The sequence below is a fragment of the Balaenoptera musculus genome, chromosome 20 (assembly GCF_009873245.2).
Source record: "Balaenoptera musculus isolate JJ_BM4_2016_0621 chromosome 20, mBalMus1.pri.v3, whole genome shotgun sequence".
Lineage (NCBI taxonomy): Eukaryota > Metazoa > Chordata > Mammalia > Artiodactyla > Balaenopteridae > Balaenoptera > Balaenoptera musculus.
The window spans coordinates 33,893,682-33,916,104 of NC_045804.1; the positions used below are offsets into that span (position 1 = coordinate 33,893,682).

At 39.4% G+C, this 22,423-nt stretch overlaps 1 protein-coding gene across 1 annotated transcript; it reads left to right on the plus strand.

Moving 5' to 3' along the window:
- Positions 1 to 21,252: 21,252 nt before the first annotated feature.
- On the plus strand, positions 21,253 to 22,188 carry LOC118887082 (olfactory receptor 4D1-like). The gene has a single exon (XM_036837633.1). It carries the CDS (start codon positions 21,253 to 21,255, stop codon positions 22,186 to 22,188), a length of 936 nt encoding a protein of 311 aa, XP_036693528.1.
- Positions 22,189 to 22,423: the final 235 nt, after the last annotated feature.

Here is a 22,423-nt window from a genome sequence, read left to right on the forward strand (position 1 = left end):
AAAGAATTCTGGCCATGCTAAGCTGATGCTTCTAGGATTGTAAACCTGGTGTTGCTGGGAACTAGGATGCCTGGATGCCCTTTAAGGTCCCTTAAACTGAACCCCTCTGTTCAGTGGCTACTCTCTCTCCTCACCTCTCACAGAGGTCTGCCCATCTCTCCACCCACTATCAAGCAATCAAGCATTCATTTGGGGACCATCTATGAGAAAGGTTTTGTGTGCCTAAGAACTGTATGGCACGCAATATGTCAGATTTGCACTGAAATTACAAACACATGTAAGGTGACAGAACCATCCTTATGGAAAAATACCAGTACATGGCAATATATGGAAGAGCTAATTACTCTCGGGAATTGAAGGAGAGGTAAAATTCAGATAGGTGAATGGGATGGGAAGGCAATCTAGGTGGGGCACTAGCCTGATGAAAGGCACTGAAGCCTGAGGAACCAAGGAGGAGATCAGTTTGTTTGAAGCCAAGGATTCTTAGAGGGGAGCAAATAAGAAGAGAATAACAGTTAGGAGTACAGATTCTGGGGCTAATCAGAATCTGGTTCAGAGTCCCAGCTCTGCTACTCATTCTCTGTGTGACCTGGGGCAAATTATTTAACCCTTTTAAGCCTCAGTTTACTTATCTGTAAAGTGGGGATAATAGTACTTACTATACTTTATAAGCATGAGAATAATATATGAGAATTAAACAGGATAATGCTTATAAAATGCTTAGCATAGTGCCTAGCACATAATAAACACACAGTAAATGTTAACAATCATTACCACTACTGCTACAATGAATGTTTACTACTTCTACTACTATTAAGTGGCAGGTGGGTCTGGAAGGAAAGGTAGGAGCCAGTTTGTGTGGAAACCCTTGAAAATCCATCTGAAAACCCTGAATTTTTTCCTGTAGACAATGAAGAACCATGGAAATTTTTTGAAAAAACTTTGAAGAAGAGGGAAAATATTTTTTAGGAAGTTGACTTACGTATAACGTTGCACAGGGTGCATCTCTGACTGATAAAAGCGTATAAAAGCGTGTAATTGTCAACATAATAGGGGTAAAGAAAAAAAGTAGAGATAATCAAGCTATGCCGTTGGCATTTTAGGAATCAATGATCAGGTGGGAGAGTTGAAAATGAAGGGTTAGTTGTCAGGGGCTTTCTCAGAGAGGCCAAACCATGCTTTTGAAGCTGCTGCCTACCCAGTCTGACCTTGACACCATGTAGAGGAGCAAAGACACAAAGCCAGACTAAAGCGTATTACCCTTTGTAGGGGTTGCTTTGACAATCCCCCAGGAAGTGCTGTTCTGCTCTTGCCTGTCTCAGGGCTTCCTGCCCTACTGTGCTAGGATAAACCCATTTTAATGCTGTTTCATCGCATCATTTCCCTCCAAAAGTCTTGCAGGGGTCTCAATGGCCCATGGGGACGCTTTTCCAATGCTACTATTCTGAGAGTAGATGCAGCCTGAATAAACAAAAAAGGGCATCTTCCCGGAACATCATTTTTACACAAATATTTGAGGATAAATGTGAGTTTTAGATGAGATAAACCTGGTAATATTTTGAGTACTGTAATATCTCACAGATACTTTTAGAGAGAATTGTTTTATATTTGTCTACAGAAGTTGATAGAAATCTTTTTACATATATTCTTTCAGTTCCCTTGTAAGAAGAACTTCGGTGCATTTGATGCTGCCCTTCCCATATTTCAGGTGGGGATCTTTCTATGTTCTATCATCTTCGCAGGGTGGGGCCTCAGGGCAAAATTTCCTGAACGATTAGAGAAAACAATTCTGGAAAAGTGTAATCTGAGGGAATGGATTTTTTAAAAAAAATCTTTATTGGAGTATAATTGCTTTACAAGATGTGTTAGTTTCTGCTTTATAACAAAGTGAATCAGCTATATGTATACATATATCCCCATATCCCCTCCCTCTTGTGTCTCCCTCCCACCCTCCCTATCCCACCCCTCTAGGTGGTCACAAAGCACCGAGCTGATCTCCCTGTGCTATGCCGCTGCTTCCCGCTATCTATCTATTTTATGTTTGGTAGTGTATATATGTCCATGCCACTCTCTCACTTTGTCACAGCTTACCCTTCCCCCTCCCCATATCCTCAAGTCCATTCTCTAGTAGGTCTGTGTCTTTATTCCCGTCTTGCCCCTAGGTTCTTCATGACCTTTTGTTTTTCTTAGATTCCATATACATGTGTTAGCATACGGTATTTGTTTTTCTCTTTCTGACTTACTTCACTCTGTGTGACAGACTCTAGGTCCATCCACCTCACTACTAATAACTCCATTTCATTTCTTTTTATGGCGAGTAATATTCCATTGTATATATGTGCCACATCTTCTTTATCCATTCATCTGCCGATGGACACTTAGGTTGCTTCCATGTCCTGGGTATTGTAAATAGAGCTGCAATGAACATTTTGGTACATGACTTTTTTTGAATTATGGTTTTCTAAGGGTATATGCCCAGTAGTGGGATTGCTGGGTCGTATGGTAGTTCTATTTGTAGTTTTTTAAGGAACCTCCATACTGTTCTCCATAGTGGTTGTATCAATTTACATTCCCACCAACAGTGGAAGAGGGTTCCCTTTTCTCCACACTCTCTCCAGCATTTATGGTTTGTAGATTTTTTGATGATGGCCATTCTGACCGGTGTGAGATGATATCTCATTGTAGTTTTGATTTGCATTTCTCTAATGATTAGTGATGTTGAGCATTCTTTCATGCGTTTGTTGGCAATCTGTATATCTTCTTTGGAGAAATGTCTATTTAGGTCTTCTGCCCATTTTTGGATTGGGTTGTTTGTTTTTTTGATATTGAGCTGCATGAGCTGCTTGTAAATTTTGGAGATTAATCCTTTGTCAGTTGTTTCATTTGCAAATATTTTCTCCCATTCTGAGGGTTGTCTTCTGGTCTTGTTTATGGTTTCCTTTGCTGTGCAAAGGTTTTAATTTTCATTAGGTCTCATTTGTTTATTTTTGTTTTTATTTCCATTTCTCTAGGAGGTGGGTCAAAAAGGATCTTGCTGTGACGTATGTCATAGAGCGTTCTGCCTATGTTCTCCTCTAAGAGTTTTATAGTGTCTGGCCTTACATTTAGGTCTTTAATCCATTTTGAGTTTATTTTTGTGTATGGTGTTAGGGAGTGTTCTAATTTCACACTTTTACATGTACCTGTCCAGTTTTCCCAGCACCACTTATTGAAGAGGTTGTCTTTTCTCCACTGTATATTCTTGTGAGGGAATGGATTTTAACACCAAAGAACTCAGTTTATTTTTCAAGTGGATGTCTTCTAGAACTTTCACTTACTGAACTAAAGAACCATGTTTCTTCCTTGTCATATATATTTTCGATATCAACAACCAAACTTTAATGAAATATCATTTACGCTTCACCAGCATTATTTCTAGGTCAATTCAGTGATGATTCAACAAAATGAACAGCTCATTTAAAAGGATGCATACTATTACTATAGAGGAAAGAAGTATGTAATATTGAAGAACATTCACTTTTTAATCACATGAATACAAACCTTACCACGTGTGAGTTTGGTAATGTCCACTATGTCCCTACTCTCTCTGATAGAAATCTCTCAAATATAAAATGTGAAGAGTCCCTACTTCCCTGTGTCATTATAAAGACAAAATAGGATCACACCTGCAAAGCCCTTGACAAAATTGAACATGTTATGAAAACTCAATAAATGGAAACTATTAATTATTGTGGACTCTTCTATTTCTTCTATTGTTAGATTTTAGATTATTTCCTATTTTTTCTAGAAATAACTGAACTATACATCTGTTTTCATAAGTGCTTGTTTACATTTTATAGTATATTTACAGGCTCAAGTTCCTGAAGTCACAATACATATTTTTAAAATTCAGACATAGGTTAATAAGTTGCATTCTAGATAAATTATATTAATTTATACTTTTACCACCAGGGTGTGAGAAGGCCTATCTCAATAATCCTTTACAAGTGGATTTTTAAAGCTGATTTGAATTTGAATTTAAATTTCTTTCATTACTAGAGAATATGCATTATTTATTTTTAATGTATCAGTCAATGATACTTCACCTTTTGTCTTTGTCCTTTGTCCTTTTTCTCGTAGAGTGTTATTTATAAATACATATTTTTAAATGTTCTTGACAATTGTGATTTCCAGTTTGTATTTATTAATCGAATATCATTTACTGGTTACGTAGAGGTTTTCTTGCCTTTTCAGATGTCTGAGGTCTTCTTTCAGCGTTCAGTAGCTGTTCTGTGTGAATCGTTCCACTTGTAGATGTATATTCAATGTTTTTGTGGGAGAAGGTGAACTCCACATCCTACTCCTCTGCCATCTTGATCCCCCTCCCTCCCCTATTCTATATTTTCTTTAACACCTTGGTCTTACAAAGTTTTACAAGCCACAATACTTAAATTTTAAGCCTCCCAAAGATTGTCTAGAGATATGTGTTTAATAGAAAATTCACATAAGTTTTAAAATATAAAACATGAGAGTTCAAGGAGATTTTGCATTTGTCCTGGGCTGCTTTGAGTTACCCCTGCAGATGGCCCCATGGCAACAAATGCCATTCAAGAAGTATTTATGTGGAAAGGTTTCAGAAGCTCTAATCATCCCAGTTTCACTACAGCCAAAATCATCTGCTTGTATTTCTTCACATTTCCCTCTGAATTTGTACATGACAATTTCTTCTAATACACATCTCTCTTTCTTCAGCAATGAAACATAGGCAGCCCCTCAAATGTTCACTGAAAAGAAGTCTCTATTTGTTTATCTAAAATCATTAATCTCTATATCCTCTCAAGATTTGACTCAACCCAAAATTTATTAACCCTATAAAGGTTTTAGAGGAAAAATTAAAAATAAATTGTTCATATGTGGCTTAAATTAAGAATGTTCCCTATTCTTGAAGAGTATAGTGGGACAATAACAGTCTTTGAAGCCATGGGACTCATATCCCAGCTCTTCCTCCTCTTGGTTGTGTTCTTTTTGGAGACCATTGAACCTCAACCTTTTTAGCTGTAAAATTTACATAATATTCACCTCACAGTGTGGTGTGGATCAATGAGGTAAATGTAAAACACCCAGCACAGCACTTAGCACATAGTAGGTGTTCAATTAATGTTAGTTTCTTCACATGTTCCCATTTACCATTTTTAAAAATTCCATCAATATTTTAAAATTAAGCATCTGTTTCCTTAGGATCTGAACAATCAGGTCCAGTAATGCTCTTCAGTTATTTTGTTGATATGATTAGTGAAAGCAGCTCTCTTAAAAGTTGTTGAAGGGGGACTTCCCTGGTGGACCAGTGGTTAAGACTCTTGCTCCCAATGCAGGGGGCCAGGGTTCAATCCCTGGTTCAATCCCTGGTCAGGGAACTAGATCCCTCATGCCGCAACTAAAAGAGCCTGCATGCTGCAACTAAAAAGATCCTGCATGCCGCAACGAAGATCTCGCATGTGGCAACGAAGGTCCCGCGTGCTGCAACTAAGACCTGGTGCAGCCAAATGAATGAATAAATAAATAAATATTTTTTAAAAAGTTGTTGAGGGAAGGCTGTGAGTCATTCCAGTAATAGTAGATTAATTATGGTCCAGAGAATACTTCAATTCTTCTCAGGCTCATTAATCTCTTGATCTTGCCATTCCACCTGTACTTATAATCAAGCTTGGGGATGATTTAAGTGTAAGGAGAGAAAGACCTCAGTAAACCTTGCCTATGAAATTTACTTCACATATGATCCATTAAAAGTGGTGTATCAGTTAGGGTTTCACCAGAGAAACAGCACCAGTATGATATGGAAATGTTGGGGAGAAGAAATTTTCCTCTACCCTTGCAGGTTCTTCTCACTGGTCTAAGAATGAAATTGACATGAGACAGATTAACAAGAGAAAATCAGAGTTTAAGAACATGTATACATGGGAGAGACCCAGGCAAACTGAGTAACTCACTAAAATGGCTGGAACTTTCACCTTAAATACCATCTTCAACTAAAGACATAGGTATTTGAGGTAGGTGTGTGGAACTGCAAAAGAGGAAGAAAATTGACATGGAGATGGAAAAGCAAATGTTTGGTAAATTAATACTTGCTGGGCCATGTAGAGACAATGGAACACAGAGTGGACACTATCTAGGCCCTGTCCCCCTACACATACACACCTAGCCCACATTCTTTGCAGGTGTCTCTGGTGATAGTTCCATTCTGGGAACAGGTTCTCTATCTAAATTCTTTTTGCAGCTAAAGGGGAAGGTCAAAGTTTCTTCCTGAGTCTTTTGGGCCTTGATTGTTTTCACCTCAAAATAATCCACATGTCAAGGAGACAGAGAGAGAGAGAGAGAGAGAGAGAGAGAGAGATTTTTTGTAAGGAATTCTTTATCGGATTGTGAGACTGGATAGCTAAGTATGAAATCTGTAGGGCAGGCCAACAGGAAGGGCAGGCTGGAACTCTTAGGCATGAAACTGCAGTCCAGAATTTCACCTTCTTCAAGGAAACTTCAGTTCTGCTCTTAAGCCCTTTTAACTTATTGAGTAGGGGCACATTCAGATTAGCTAGGATAATCTCCTTTACTTAAAATTTTTACTTATAAAAAAATATAAAATAGGGCTTCCCTGGTGGTGCAGTGGTTGAGAATCCACCTGCCAATGCAGGGGACACATGTTTGATCCCTGGTCTGGGAAGATCCCACATGCCGCGGAGCACCTAAGCCTGTGAGCCACAACTACTGAGCCTGCATTCCACAACTACTGAAGCCCGCATGCCTAGAGCCCATGCAACAAGAGAAGCCAACGCGATAAGAAGCCCACACACCACAACGAAGAGTAGTCCCCACCCACCGCAACTAGAGAAAGCCTGCGCACAGCAATGAAGACCCAACACAGCCAAAAATAAATAAATAAAATAAATAAATTTTAAAAATAAATAAATGAAAAATAAAACTGATTATAGAATCAACTGCATCTACAAAATACCTTCTCAGCAACACCTAGATTAATGTTTACATAACTGAGAACTATAGACTAGTCAAGTTATCACATAAAACTGACCATCACAAGGGGACAATTATTAATCATCAGTGATGCTGAGCTCCCTCAATGAGGATGTAAATGAAGTTCCTTTTATATGTATCCTGCATCCATTTAACAATTTGAAGTTAAGTCTGAAAAATATGTATTTTCTTAGATGCATGGTACATAGAGAAATCATTTTCTCAGCTCAGTGTCCATAATTGGGTCTTTAGAATAATTCCTCCATTCTGGCCATTCTGGGCTTTCAAAATCATTATGTTGACTAGTGGATGCAGTGAGCAAATGAGGTCTGGTGGACAGTTTACAGACTCAAATGTGCCCTGACAGGGGAATATATAAACTGGAACATATCAGGTTTCTTTTATTGAAAGGTAAATCAGAAACAAAATCACCCATATTACAGTCAGTGAGATGGACAAGTCCTGTCCCCTCACCCAGAATCAATCCAGGGTACTTTTTCAAGTGACTCAATTTTAAAGTATTCTAAAGCTCTAATTAAGTAGTTTTCCCCCCATAGCTAACATACTCAATAGTGAAAAACTGAAAGCATTTCCTCTAAGATCAGGAGCAAGACAAGGATATCCACTCTCACCTCTTTCATTCAGCATAATTTTGCAAGTCCTAGACACAGCAATCAGACAAGAAAATGAAATAAGAGGAATCCAAATTTGAAAGGAAGAAGTGAAAGTGTCACTCTTTGCAGATGACGTGATGCTGTACATAGAAAATCCTAAAGACACCACCAGAAAACTATCAGAGCTCATCAATGAATTTGGTAACATTGCAGCATACAAAATTAATATACAGAAATCTGTTGCATTTCTTTAAACTAACAACAAACTATCAGAAAGAGAAATTAAGGAAACAATCCCATTTAACTATCACATCAAAAGGAATAAAATACCTAGGAATAAACCTACCTAAGAAGGTAAAAACATGTACTTGGAAAACTGTAAGACACTGATGAAAGAAATTGAAGATGACGGAAACAGATGGAAAGATATTCCATGTTCTTAGACTGGAAGAATCAATATTGTTAAAATGACCATACTACCTAAGGCAATCTATAGACTCTGGCAATCCCTATCAAAATACCAATGGCATTTTTCACTGAACTAGAACAAATAATTTAAAATTTTTATGGAAACACAAAAGACCCCAAATAGCCAAAACAATTTTGAGGAAGAAGAATGAAACAGGAAGAATCATGCTCCCTGACTTCAGACTACACTATGAAGTTACAGTAATCAAAACAGTATGGCACTGGCATGAAAACCAACACATAAATCGATGGAACAGAATAGAGAGCCTAGAAATAAACTCATGCACTTATGGTCAATTACTCTACAACAAAGGAGGCAAGAATATACAATGGAGAAAAGACAGTCTCTTCAATAAGTGGTGCTGGGAAAACTGGACAGCTGTATGAAATTAGAACATTCTCTAACACCACACTCAAAAGTAAACTCAAAATGGATTATAGACCTAAATGTACAACTAAATATTATAAAACTCCTAGAGGAAACATAGAACACTCTTTGACATAAATTGCCACAATATATATTTTTTTGGATCTGTTTCCTAAAGTAAAGGAAACAAAAGCAAAAATAAACAAATGGGCCCTGATTAAATTTAACAACTTTTGCATAACAAAGGAAACCATCAGCAAAATGAAGACAACCTAGTGAATGAGAGGAAATATTTTCAAATTATAGGACCAATAAGGGATTTATAGCCAACATATATAAACAGTTCATACAACTGAACATCAAAAAAACAAAAAACCCAATTTAAAAAATGGGCAGAAGAATTGAATAGACATTTTTCCAGAAGAAACACAGATAGCCAACAGGCATGTGAAAAGATGCTCTACACTGCTAATCATCAGGGAAATTCAAATGAAAACCACAATGAGATATCACCTCACACCTGTCAGAATGGCTATCATCAAAAAGAACACAAATAACAAATGTTGGCAAGGATGTGGAGAAAAGGGAACTTGTACACTGTTGGTGGGAATGTAGACTGGTGCAGCCACAGTATAGAGGTTTCTGAAAAAATTAAAAATAGAACTACCATATGACCCAGCAATTCCATTTCTCAGTATATACCCCCCAAAACCAAAAACACTAATGTGAAAGATACATGCACCCCAATGTTATAGCAGCATTATGTACAATTGCAAAGATATGGAAACAACCAAAGTATCCATCAACAGATGAATGGATAAAGAAGATGTGGGAGATATATATATATATATATACCAATGTATACATATATACAGTGGAATACTACTCAGCCATAAAAAAGAATGAAAATCTGCCATTTGCAGCAACATGAATGGGCTTGGAGAGCATCCTGCTAAATGAAATAACTCAGACAGAGAAAGACAAATATCATATGATATCACTTATATGTGGAATCTAAAAAATACAACAAACTTGTGAAAAAACAATAAAGAAGCAGACTCACAGTTATAGAGTACAAATGCAGTTACCAATGGGAAGAGGCAAGGGAGAGGGGTAATATAAGGGTAGGGTATTTAAGAGGTACAAACTATCAGGTATAATAGTTATACCTAATATAAATATATATATTTTAGATATAAAATAAACTACAAGGGGGGGAGAGTCAAGGTGGCAGAGTAGGAGTATGTGGAGTTTGTGCATCCTCACAAGTAGGGAACCTAACATATGCTTGTGGGGACCCTCAACACCAAGGGGATGGGAGGAACCCCTGAGCTACTGAGTAGGACATGGGGTGGGGGAACAAGAGGGGAAAAGAAGTGAAGGCAGGATGGGATTGGTGCCCCTGAGGGGCAGCTGGGGGAGGGGAGGAGTTCCCATGTCTGGAGAGGCCCACTCACCATGAGGGGATCAACAGGGATGGGGAGAGACCCTCGGGAGTTTGGAGGATTGGAGGGGAATGCAGCTAGTGTTTTCCCTGCCCACTTGGGCTCTGGGGAGCCTGCTGGGGTTTTGGGTCTGGTCCTTCACCCTCTGAGGCCTCCTCCAGCCGTGTGGGTCCTGGTGGTGTGGGAGAAAGGTGGGGAGGAAGAGTAGAGGCGAATGGGGAGGGACCCCCAGGGATTGGACGATGGGGTGGGGAAATGTGGTTACTGTTTTCCTCACCGACTCAGGCTCTGGCAAGCCTGCTGAGGTCCCAGGCCTGATCCTCTGCATTCCTAGGCTGGAGGCACTCTGGGCCCCTCTCTGGCCGGCTAAGCCTAAGCCTCACTCCGCCAGCCCTCCAGAGCCTTTTCCAGCCCTGTGGGTCCTGAGCCTAGACTCCATCACTGCCTAAGCCACGGTCCCACACAGCCAAGGCCTTTTTCTGGCCTTTTTTTTTGCTATTGTAGCTCTGTTTTCCCTTCCAGTTGTTGTTTCATTTATATTTTTATTTTTTTCTAATATATTTGTTAGTTTTCTAATATTATTTTTTATTCTTTGTTATTGTCTGCTCCTTTTTTTTTTTTTTTTTTTTTTTTTTTGCCATGCCTTGTGGCTTGCAGGATCTTGGTTCACAAGCAGGGGGTTGGGCCTGAGCTCATGTGGTGGGAACACCAAGTCCAAATCACTGGACTAACAGAATGCCTCAGACCCCAGGGAATATTAATTGGAGTGAGGTCTCCCAGAGGTCCTCATCTTGGCACCAAGACCCGGCTCTACCCAACTGCCTGCAAACTCCAGTGCTGGAAGCCTCAGGCCAAACAACCAGTAAGACAGGAACACAGTTCCACACATCAAAAAAAATGAGATGACAAAAAATATGTTACAGACGAAGGAACAGGGTAAAAACCTACAAGACCAAATAAATGAAGATGAAATAGGCAACCTACCTGAAAAAGAATTCAGAGTAATGATAGTAAAGATGATTCAAAATCTCGGAACTAGAATAGAGGCACAGATTGAGAAAATACAAGAAATGTTAACAAAGATCTAGAAGAACTAAAGAACAAACAACAGAGATGAACAACACAAAAACTAAAATGACAAATACGCTAGAAGGAATCAATAGCAGAATAACTGAGGCAGAAGAATGAATAAGTGAGCTGGAAGATAGAAAGGTGGAAATAACTGTCAAGGAGCAGAATAAAAAAAAAAGAATGAAAAGAATTGAGGACAGTCTCAGGGACATCTGGGACAGCACTAAATGCAACAACATTAGAATTATAGGAAGAAGAAGAAGAGAAAAAGAAAGGGTCTGAGAAAATATTTGAAGAGATTATAGTTGAAAACTTCCCTAACATGGGAAAGGAAATAGCCACCCAAGTCCAGGAAGTGCAGAGTCCCATACAGGATAAACCACAGGAGAGACACACCAAAACACATATTAATCAAACTAACAAAAATTAAATTCAAAGAAAACATATTAAAAGCAGCAAGGGAAAAGCAACAAATAACATACAAAGGAATCTCTACAAGGTTATCAGCTGATTTATCAGTAGAAATTCTGCAGGCCAGAAGAGGGTGGCAGGATGTATTTAAAGTGATGAATGGGAAAAAACTTCAACCAAGATTACTCTAGCCAGCAAGGATCTCATTCAGATTCAACAGAGAAATCAAAAACTTTACAGACAAGCAAAAGGTAAGAGAATTCAGCACCACCAAACCAGCTCTTCAACAAATGCTGAAGGAACATCTCTAGGCAGGAAACACAAGAGAAGAAAAAGACCCACAAAAACAAACCCAGAGCAATTAAGAAAATGGTAATAGGAACATACATGTCTATAATTACCTTAAATGTAAATGCATTAAATGCTCCAACCAAAAGACACAGACTGGCTGAATGGATACAAAAACAAGACCTGTATATATGCTGTCTACAAGAGACCCGCTTCAGACCTAGGGAAACATACAGACTGAAAGCGAGGGTATGGAAAAAGATATTCCATGCAAACGGAAATCAAAAGGAAGCTGGAGTAGCAATACTCATATCAGATAAAATAGACTTTAAAATAAAGACTGTTGGACTTCCCTGGTGGTGCAGAGGCTGAGAATCTGCCTGCCAATGCAGGAGACATGGGTTTGATCCCTGGTCTGGGAAGATCTAACATGCTGCGGAGCAACTAAGCTTGTGTGCCACAACTACTGAGCCTGTGCTGTAGAGCCTGTGAGCCAAAACTGCTGAGCCCATGTGCCATAACTACTGAAGCCCGCACACCTAGAGCCCATGCTCGACAACAAGAGAAGCCTGCACACTGCAACGAAGAGTAGCCCCCACTCACCGCAACTAGAGAAAGACGGCATGCAACAGCAAAGACCCAACACAGCCAAAAATAAATAAATAAATAAATAAATAAATAAATAAATAAATAAATAAATAAATAAATAAAGACTCTTACAGAGATAAGGAAGGACACTACATAATGATCAAGGGATCCATTCCAGGAAGAGATTGAACAATTGTAAATATTTATGCACCCAACATACGAGCACCTCAATCCATAAGGCAAATGCTGACACCCATAAAAGGGGAAATTGACCATAGCAAAATAATAGTGGGGGACTTTAACTCCCCACTTACACCAATGGACAGATCATCCAGACAGAAATAAATAAGGAAACACAGGCTTTTTAATTAATTAATTTATTTTTGGCTACTTTGGGTCTTTGTTGCTGCACACGGGCTTTCTCTAGTTGCAGCGAGCGGGGCCTACACTTTGTTGTGGTGCGTGGGCATCTCATTGCTGTGGCTTCTCTTGTTGCAGAGCATGAGCTCTAGGCCTGCAGGCTTCAGTAGTTGTGGTAAGTGGGCTCAGTGATTGTGGCTCACAGGCTTTAGAGTGCAGGCTCATTAGCTGTGGCACATGGGTTTAGTTGCTCTGTAGCATGTGGGATCTTCCCAGACCAGGGCTGAAACCCATGTCCCCTGCATTGGCAGGTGGATTCCTAACCACTGCACCACCAGGGAAGTCCCAGGAAACACAAGCTTTACATGACACAATAGACCAGATGGATTTACTGGATACTTATAAAACATTTCACCTGAAAGCATCTGAATACACTTCCTTCTCAAGTGCACATGAAATATTCTCCAGGATAGATCACACCTTGGGTCACAAAGCAACCCCCGGAAAATTTAAGAAAATTGAAATCATATCAAGCATCTTTTCTGACCATGCTATGAGATTAGAAATCAATTACAGGAAAAAACCTGTAAAAACACAAACACGGGAGGCTAAACAGTGCACTGCTAAATAACCAGATCACTGACGATATCAGGGAGGAAATAAAAAAATACCCAGAAACAAATGACAACAAAAACATGACGACCCAAAACCTATGGGATGCAGCAAAATCAGTTCTAAAAGGGAAGTTCATAGCAATTCAATGTCACTTCAAGAAACAAGAAAAATCTCAAATAAACAATCTAAACTCACACCTAAAGCAACTAGAGAAAGAAGAACAAAGAAAACCCAAACTCAGTAGAAGGAAAGAAATCATAAAGGTCAGAGCAGAAATAAATGAAATAGAAATAAAGGAAACAATAGCAAAGATCAGTAAAACTAAAACTTGGTTATTTGAGAAGATAAACAAAATTGATAAACATTTAGCCAGATTCCAAGAAAAGAAGGGAGAGAACTCAAATCAATAAAATTAGAAATGAAAAAGGAGAAATTACAACTGACGCTGCAGAAATATAAAGGATCATAAGAGACTACCAAAAGCAACTACATGCCAATAAAATGGACAACCTCAGAGAAATGGACAAATTCTTGGAAAGGTACAATTTTCCAAAATTGAACCAGGAAGAATTAGAAAATATAAACAGACAAGTCACAAGTAATGAAATTGAAACTGTAATTAAAAATCTTCCAACAAACAAAAGCCCAGGACCAGATGACTTCACAGGTGAATTCTATCAAACATTTAGAGAAGAGCTAACAGCTATCCTTCTCAACCTCTTCCAAAAAATTGCAGAGGGAGGAACACTGCTAAATTTATTCTACAAGGCCACCATCACCCTGATACCAAAACCAGACAAAGATATCACAAAAAAAGAAAATTACAGACCAATATCACTGATGAACATGGATGCAAAGATCCTCAACAAAATACTAGCAAACAGAATCCAACAAAACATTAAAAGGATCATACACCATGATCAAGTGGGATTTATCCCAGGAATGCAAGGATTTTTCAGCATATGCAAAACAATCAATGTGATACACCCTATTAACAAATTAAAGAATAAAAACCATATGATCATCTCAAAAGATGCAGAAAAAGCTTTTGACAAAAGTTAACACCCATTTGTGATAAAAGCTCTCCAGAAAATGGGCATAGAGGGAACCTATCTCGACATAATAAAGGCCATATACAACAAACCCACAGCAATGGTGAAATGGTGAAAAACTGAAAACATTTCCTCTAAGATCAGGAACAATACAGGGATGTCCACTCTCGCCACTCTCATTCAACATAGTTTTGGAAGTCCTAGCCATGTCTAAGACTTCTTTTCAGAGAATAAAAAGAAATAAAAGGAATGCAAATTGGAAAAGAAGAAGTAAAACTGTCACTGTTCACAGATGACATGATACTATACATACAAAATCCTAAAGATGCCACCAGAAAACTACTAGAACTTATCAATGAATTTGGTAAAGTTGCAGGATACAAAATTAATGCACAGAAATCTCTTGCATTACTATACACTAACAACAAAGATCAGAAAGCAAAATTAAGGAAACAATCCCATCTACCATTGCAACAAAAAGAATAAAATACCTAGGAATAAACCTACCTAAGGAGACAAAAGACCTGTATGCTTAAAACTATAAGACACTGATGAAAGAAATTAAAGATGATACAAACAGATGGAGAGATATACCATGTTCTTGGATTGGAAGAATCAATATTGTGAAAATGGTTATACTATCCAAAGCAACCTACAGATTCAATGCAATCCCTATCAAACTACCAATGGCATTTTTTACAGAACTAGAACAAAAAATCCTAAAATTTGTATGGAGACACAAAAGACCCTGAATAGCCAAAGCAGCATTGAGGGAAAAAAACGGAGCTGGAGGAATCAGACGCCCCAACTTCAAACTACACTACAAAGCTACAGTAATCAAGACAGTATGGTACTGGCACAAAAACAGAAATATAGATCAATGGAACAGGATAGAAAGCCCAGAGATAAACCCATGCACCTATGGTCAACTAATCTATGACAAAGGAGGCAAGGATATACAATGGAGAAAAGACAGTCTCTTCCATGAGTGTTGCTGGGAAAGCTGGACAGCTACATGTAAAAGAATGAAATTAGAACACACCCTAACACCATACACAAAAATAAACTCAAAATGGATTAGAGACCTAAATGTAAGACTGGACACTATAAAACTGTTAGAGGAAAACATAGGAAGAACACTCTTTGACATAAATCACAGCAAGATCTTCTTTGATCCACCTCCTAGAGTAATGGAAATAAAAACAAAAATAAACAAATGGGACCTAATGAAACTTAAAAGCTTTTGCACAGTAAAGGAAACTACAAACAAGATGAAAAGACAACCCTAAGAATGGGAGAAAATATTTGCAAACGAATTAACGGACAAAGGATTAATCTCCAAAATATATAAACAGCTCAATATTAAAAAAACAAACATCCCAATCAAAAAATGGGCAGAAGACCTAAATAGACATTTCTCCAAAGAAAGCATACAGATGGCCAAGAAGCACATGAAAAGCTCCTCAGCATCACTAATTATTAGAGAAATGCAAATCAAAACTACAATGAGGTATCACCTCACACCCATGAGGTTAGAATGGGCATCATCAGAAAATCTACAAACAACAAATGCTGGAGAGGGTGTGGAGAAAAGGGAACCCTCTTGCACTGTTGGTGGGAATGTAAATTGATACAGCCACTATGGAGAACAGTATGGAGGTTCCTTAAAAAACTAAAAATCGAATTACCATATGACCCAGCAATCCCACTACTGAGCATATACCCTGAGAAAATCATAATTCAAAAAGACACATGCAAACCAATGTTCATTGCAGCACTATTTACAATAGCCAGGTCATAGAAGCAACCTAAATGCCCATCGACAGACGAATGGATACAGAAGATGTGGTACATATATACAATGGAATATTACTTAGCCATAAAAAGGAACGTAATTGGGTCATTTGTAGAGACGTGGATGAGTCTAGAGACTGTCATACAGAGTGAAGTAAGTCAGAAAGAGAAAAACAAATATTGTATATTAACACATATATGTGGAACCTAGAAAAATGGTACAGATGAACCGGTTTGCAGGGCAGAAATTGAGACTCAGATGTAGAGAACAAATGTATGGACACCAAGGGGGGAAAGTATAACTAAATATAACTAAATACATTTATAAAAAAAAAATGGGCAGAAGACCTAAATAGACATCTCTCCATAGAAGACATACAGATGGCCAAGAAGCTCATGAAAAGATGCTCAACATCACTAATTATTAGAGAAATGCAATTAAAAACTACTACAATGAGGTGTCACCTCACAGTGGTCAGAATGGCCATCATTGGGCTTCCCTGGTGGTGCAGTGGTTGAGAATCTGCCTGCTAATGCAGGGGACATGGGTTCGAGCCCTGGTCTGGGAAGATCCCACATGCCACGGAGCAACTAGGCCCGTGAGCCACAACTACTGAGCCTGCGCGTCTGGAGCCTGTGCTCCGCAACAAGAGAGGCCGCGATAGTGAAGAGGCCCGCACACTGCGATGAAGAGTGGCCCCCGCTTGCCACAACTAGAGAAAGCCCTCGCACAGAAACGAAGACCCAACACAGCCAAAAATAAATATAAAAATAAATAAATAAATAAATAAAAGATTGCTATAAAAAAAAAAGAATGGGAAGCTAACTTAAAAAAAAAAAAGAATGGCCATCATCAAAATATCTACAAACAATAAATGCTGGAGAGGGTGTGGAGAAAAGGGAGCCCTCTTGCACTGTTGGTGGGAATGTGAATTGATATAGCCATGTGGAGAACAGTATTTTTAGGTTCTTAAAAAACGAAAAATAGAACTACCATATGACCCAGCAATCCCACTACCGGATATATACCCTGAGAAAACCATAATTCAAAAGGACTGTACCCCAATGTCCACTGCAGCACTGTTTACAATAGCCAGGACATGGAAACAACCTAAATGTCCAACGACAGAGGAATGGATAAAGAAGATGTGGTACATATATACAATGGAATATGACCCAGCCATAAAAAGGAATGAAATTGGGTCATTTGCAGAGATGTGGATGGACTTCGAGTCTGTCATACAGAGTGAAGTAAGTCAGAAAGAGAAAAACAAATACCGTATATTAATGCATACATACGGAATCTAGAAAAATGGTACAGATGAACCTATTTCCAGGGCAGGAATAGAGTCACAGACGTAGAGAATGGATATGTGGACACAGTGGGGGAAGGGGAAGGTGGGACGAATTGGGAGATTAGGATTGACATATATACACTACCATGTGTAAAATAGATAGCTAGTGAGAAACTGTTACAAAGCATAGGAAGCTCAGCTTGGGGCTCTGTGATGATCTAGATGGGTGGGATGAGGGATTGGGTGGGAGGGAGGTCCAAGAGGGAAGGGATATATGTATACATATAGCTGATTCATTTCATTGTACAGCAGAAACTAACACAACATTGTAAAGCAATTGTACTCCAATAAAAAAATGAAATAAAATAAACTACAAGGATATATTGTACAACACAGGGAATATAGCCAATTTTTTATAATAACTGTAAATGGAGTATAACCTTTAAAAATTGTCAGTCAGTATATTGTACACCTGTAACTTATATAATATAGTACAGCAACTATAAGTCAATTTTTAAAAAATAACTTAAAAAAATCTATATCTCTTGTATGTGGAAGAGCTTCACATTATATTCTTATCTGCCACAGGCAGATACTTTATTTTGCCAAGTATAAACATTTGCAATGAAAGAATTCAGACCAATCTGGAAATCCTATGCAGATCAGAGAGCTCTGTGTAAGAAGTCAGACAGTTTTTACAGCACATCAAGGTTACAATGCCAATTAATTCCAGTTTTGAGCAATTCCTCGTAATGGGATATATATGGGTTTCCTGTACCAATCCTTGTGTTAGAGGTGATAAGAATTCACATGTAAAGAATGTTGGCATTTTATAGATGATGTAGTAGACTTGGGACAGGTGGTTAATCAATATTGGGACTTTGGTTGGCAAAATAAAGGACACGGTTTACAGGGCAGTAAGTTTCCACTGTAGTCTACAAACATTTTCCCACCTATGAATTTTCCAAAGTGAAGATCAATTAGGCTTAAAAGTAGAAGAAAGGACAAAGAGAAGAAGGAGGAGAAGAAGAAGGAAAGAAATCAAGCCAGTTATCTGGACGATTCCAGGAGAGAGAGAATAGTCCCTGTGCTGAGGAGCAAGTCCGTGATGCTCAAAGTGTGGTCCCCAGAACAGGGGCATCAGTATCATCTGAGAACTTGTTACAAATGCAAATTCTTGGCCTTACCATTGACCAACTGAATGAGAAAGGCTGGGGTTGGGGCACACTAATTTGTCTTTTAACAAGTTCTCCAGGTGATTGTCTCAAGGGTAAGAATCACTGGTCTAAGAAATGGGTTCTTCCAAAACTCCCAGAGAGTCTGTTTCTTTTGAAGAGACTCTTGTCCTTTTAGATGTTGGCCTGAGAATTCTACATTCTACAAATCTATAAAATTATATTGTCCTTGGTCCTTTTGGCCCCCAAGGAATAACTGTTAATAATTATGTGTTGTTGAGACATTTTGAAACTTTTTAACAACTCCCATTGCTCCTTTGCCCCCAGTGGTAATCAACCCAGCCCTGCTTCCTGAGCTGAGTCCAGTAAGTTCTCCCCAGGGATATACCCTCTTCCCCAAGGGTCACACCCATTGTTGTATAGGTGATGTATGGGCAGTGGCTGGGAAGCTAAAGCTGCAGAAAAGGATTTCCAAGAAGATGGAAGACCTGAAGGCTCTCTCCCATTCTGGGCTGAAGAAAGGTGAGAGACCAGGGTTTCCTCACCTATAGATAGAGCAGCTGTAAGAGGCATCCAGAAACACTTGCTGGACGTGGAGATAATAAACAAGTGACATAGGCTTGATAGTAGTAATTCTTACGTGTGAGGAGAGCCTCAGAAAGTAATGCATGGAAAACGAGGTGTTGAAAACAGATTCCTCAAGTTGCATGTGCAAAACCAGTCTTTTTACAACCAAGTGAAAGCTTGGTTCTGTGATTTAGAGGGAGGACGCTAAGAGTAAAGGATAAGGGAATACAACACAAAATTCTCCACATGGATCACATAATTACCTATTAATACATTATGTTCACAAGCATTTTTTGAGCAACTGCTAAATCAGACTTACTATAGGTGCTGGGGCTACTAAGTCGTTGAATTGAAAATCTAGTTAAAAGGGACAATAGAAAAAAATGATAAATACTATAACAGAGGTACTTATAAAAACATTATTGGAACCCAGAGAAATAAGGGATTAATTCTGCGTAGGAGAAATGGAGAAGGAGTCACAGAGAAGGTGGTATCTGAGGACTTCTAGGTTGAGAAGGTAGTAGAAGGTATTTCAGGAAACAGAATTCATTCCCAAAGCTACAGAAATAACCAAGCATATGGCATATGTGAGAGGTTATGAATTCCTTGAACAGCAATCAGTTCCTGGATAACAGGGATACTGATTAGAAAGGTAGATGGAGTCTACATTTTACAGTTCAGTATGACATACTGAGAGGGGGTTGCACATATGGAAGTATGTTTTTCAACCCTGAATTAATCTACAAAGCATGTTAGGCAGCTTCTAAGAGTTTGAGTTTTAAGCTGTGGGCCCTTGATAGTCATTAAAAGATCATAATGAGGGAGGAAGACGATCAGATATGAGTTTAGAAAGGTCTCTCTGACAGTGGTATAGAAGATGGACTGGCGTGGAAGCAGATGGAAGCAGAAGGATGCGATTAAAATGACCTCTGATGGACAATAGATTGCAGGAGGCAGGTGGGGGGGGGAGTGAGACAAAGCAGGGGAGTGTGGGGGCCACTTAACCCTCACCTGTCACCTCTGTCTCTCACCCTCTGTGTCCTTCTTCACCTTTGTTCCCATTCCCTTCCCCGCCCACCCCACCTCTCCATTCCCCTTCCTTCCTCCCCCTTTCTCTTAATCTGCCCTCTTTATTCCTTTGTCTATTCTATTTCTTTTGTTTCAACATCTTCCTTTGTCTTCTATCCTTGTATTCAGTAACATCTTCTAAAATTCTTGTTTCTTTCAGAAGAGCTCTTCCAGTCCCCTTCATACAATAGCCCTCACTCATTTCTTAATCCAGAGAATCTCTCTCCCCCTTCTCTTGTCTCAGCACTCACACCATATATCCCATTACCTCATCCAGTAAGAGACCACCTACATCAATGAGGGAGGCACTCCCTATAGCTGTTCACCCACACAGCAGTCAACACCACGTGTTTTTGAGTATTGACTGTCAGCAAAGATGAGCACTGCAGGGCAGAAATAAATTATAAGATACATATTTATATCTCTGGGAACTTAGAGTTGAATTACGGAGGGAAAACCTAGAAATGTTAATGAACCATGAAAAGTTCATTAACGTTATGATGTGTTCATTGTTGCATGAAAAATGATTGGTACAAAAAAGTATTAGAGACTGGAAAAGGGAGGGTATCTTTAGAGCAGGAGACTACACAGAGGAGAGTGATTACCATTTATTATTCCAGACACTGTTCTAGGAACCTTACGTGTTATTTAATTCCCTAGGCAATTTCTATAAAGGAAACATTCTTCTTAGAGATGTGGAAACTAAGACCCAGATTAAGTAACTTACTCAAGGTCAAATTCAAGGAAATAGAAGCTCTGAAATTTGACTCTCGTTTGTTGGATTCTAAGTTGTCTCCCCATCACTATATTACACTGAATCATTGAAAGGTAGGCTCTATGTGTCTCTGGATGGCTTTAAGATATCGCTTGAATGTGTATTCCAGCACTGACTAGTGAAATCTCCAAAGACAAGGCCATTTAATCAGCACCTGGTATTATGATCTGCACATGAGGATGTCCATCATCTGGACTTGGACAATTGCTTTGAGGCACTGAGCACTAGAAGGGCACATAGTAACTTCATGCATCTCTGTCTATGGTGTGTTTTCTTTAGGTGTATAGAGAAGACACCATGGAATCAGGGAACCTCACATGGGTATCAGAATTTGTCTTCCTGGGGCTCTCACAGACTCAGGCGCTCTATCTTTTCTTGTTTCTGGTGTTCCTGTTTGTCTACACCACCACTGTCATGGCAAACCTCCTCGTCATGGTCACGGTGACCTCTGATCCCCGGCTTCAGACACCCATGTATTTTCTGCTCCAAAACCTGGCTGTCATAGATCTCTGCTATTCCACAGTCACTGCCCCAAAGATGCTGGTGGACTTCTTTCATGAGACCAAGACCATCTCCTACCAGGGCTGCATGGCCCAGATCTTCTTTTTTCACCTCTTGGGAGGTGGGACTGTCTTCCTTCTCTCAGTGATGGCTTATGACCGCTACATAGCCATCTCCCGGCCCCTCCATTATGCCATCATCATGAACACTCGAATGTGTGTGGGGCTGGTGGTGGCTGCCTGGGTAGGGGGCTTTGTCCACTCTGTTGTCCAGCTGGTTCTGATGCTCCCATTGCCTTTTTGTGGCCCCAACATCCTGGATAGCTTCTACTGTGACGTTCCACAAGTGCTAAGACTTGCCTGCACGGACACCTCCCTCCTGGAGTTCCTTATGATCTCCAACAGTGGGGTGCTGGTCCTCATCTGGTTCCTGCTCCTTCTGACCTCTTACACTCTCATCCTGGTGACGCTGAGGTCCCACTCAGGGCAGGCGAGGAGGAAGGCAGCTTCCACCTGCACCACCCACATCATTGTCATGTCTATGAGCTTCATTCCTGGTATCTATATCTACACCCGGCCATTCTCCTCCTTCCCCATGTACAAGGCAGTGTCCGTCAGCTACACGGTCTTGACCCCCATGCTCAACCCCATCATCTACACCCTGAGGAACCAGGAGATGCAGGCGGCCATGAAGAGATTAGGTAAGCGCCCAGTGATTTTCAGCAGGGAGTGAACTTAAAATAGGTTGACTTCAAATGGCAAGTCTTCTCTCAGAACTTTGGTTTTCCCATGTGAGAAGTGGAGGAAAGTCTTTATGGAGTGTAGCAGTTGAGATTAAACTAATATTTCTATGGACCTACTCCTGTGGCAGGTATTGTGTTAGGCACTTTTGCACCTTTATCTCATTCTCACAAAACTGACAGTGGATATGTTCTTATTAGAGTAAACAGTTTTACAAATGAGAAAAC

What these genes read in the sequence shown, in the direction of transcription:
- LOC118887082 (XM_036837633.1), top strand. Translation starts at nt 21,253, where the DNA reads ATGGAATCAGGGAACCTCACATGGGTATCAGAATTTGTCTTCCTGGGG.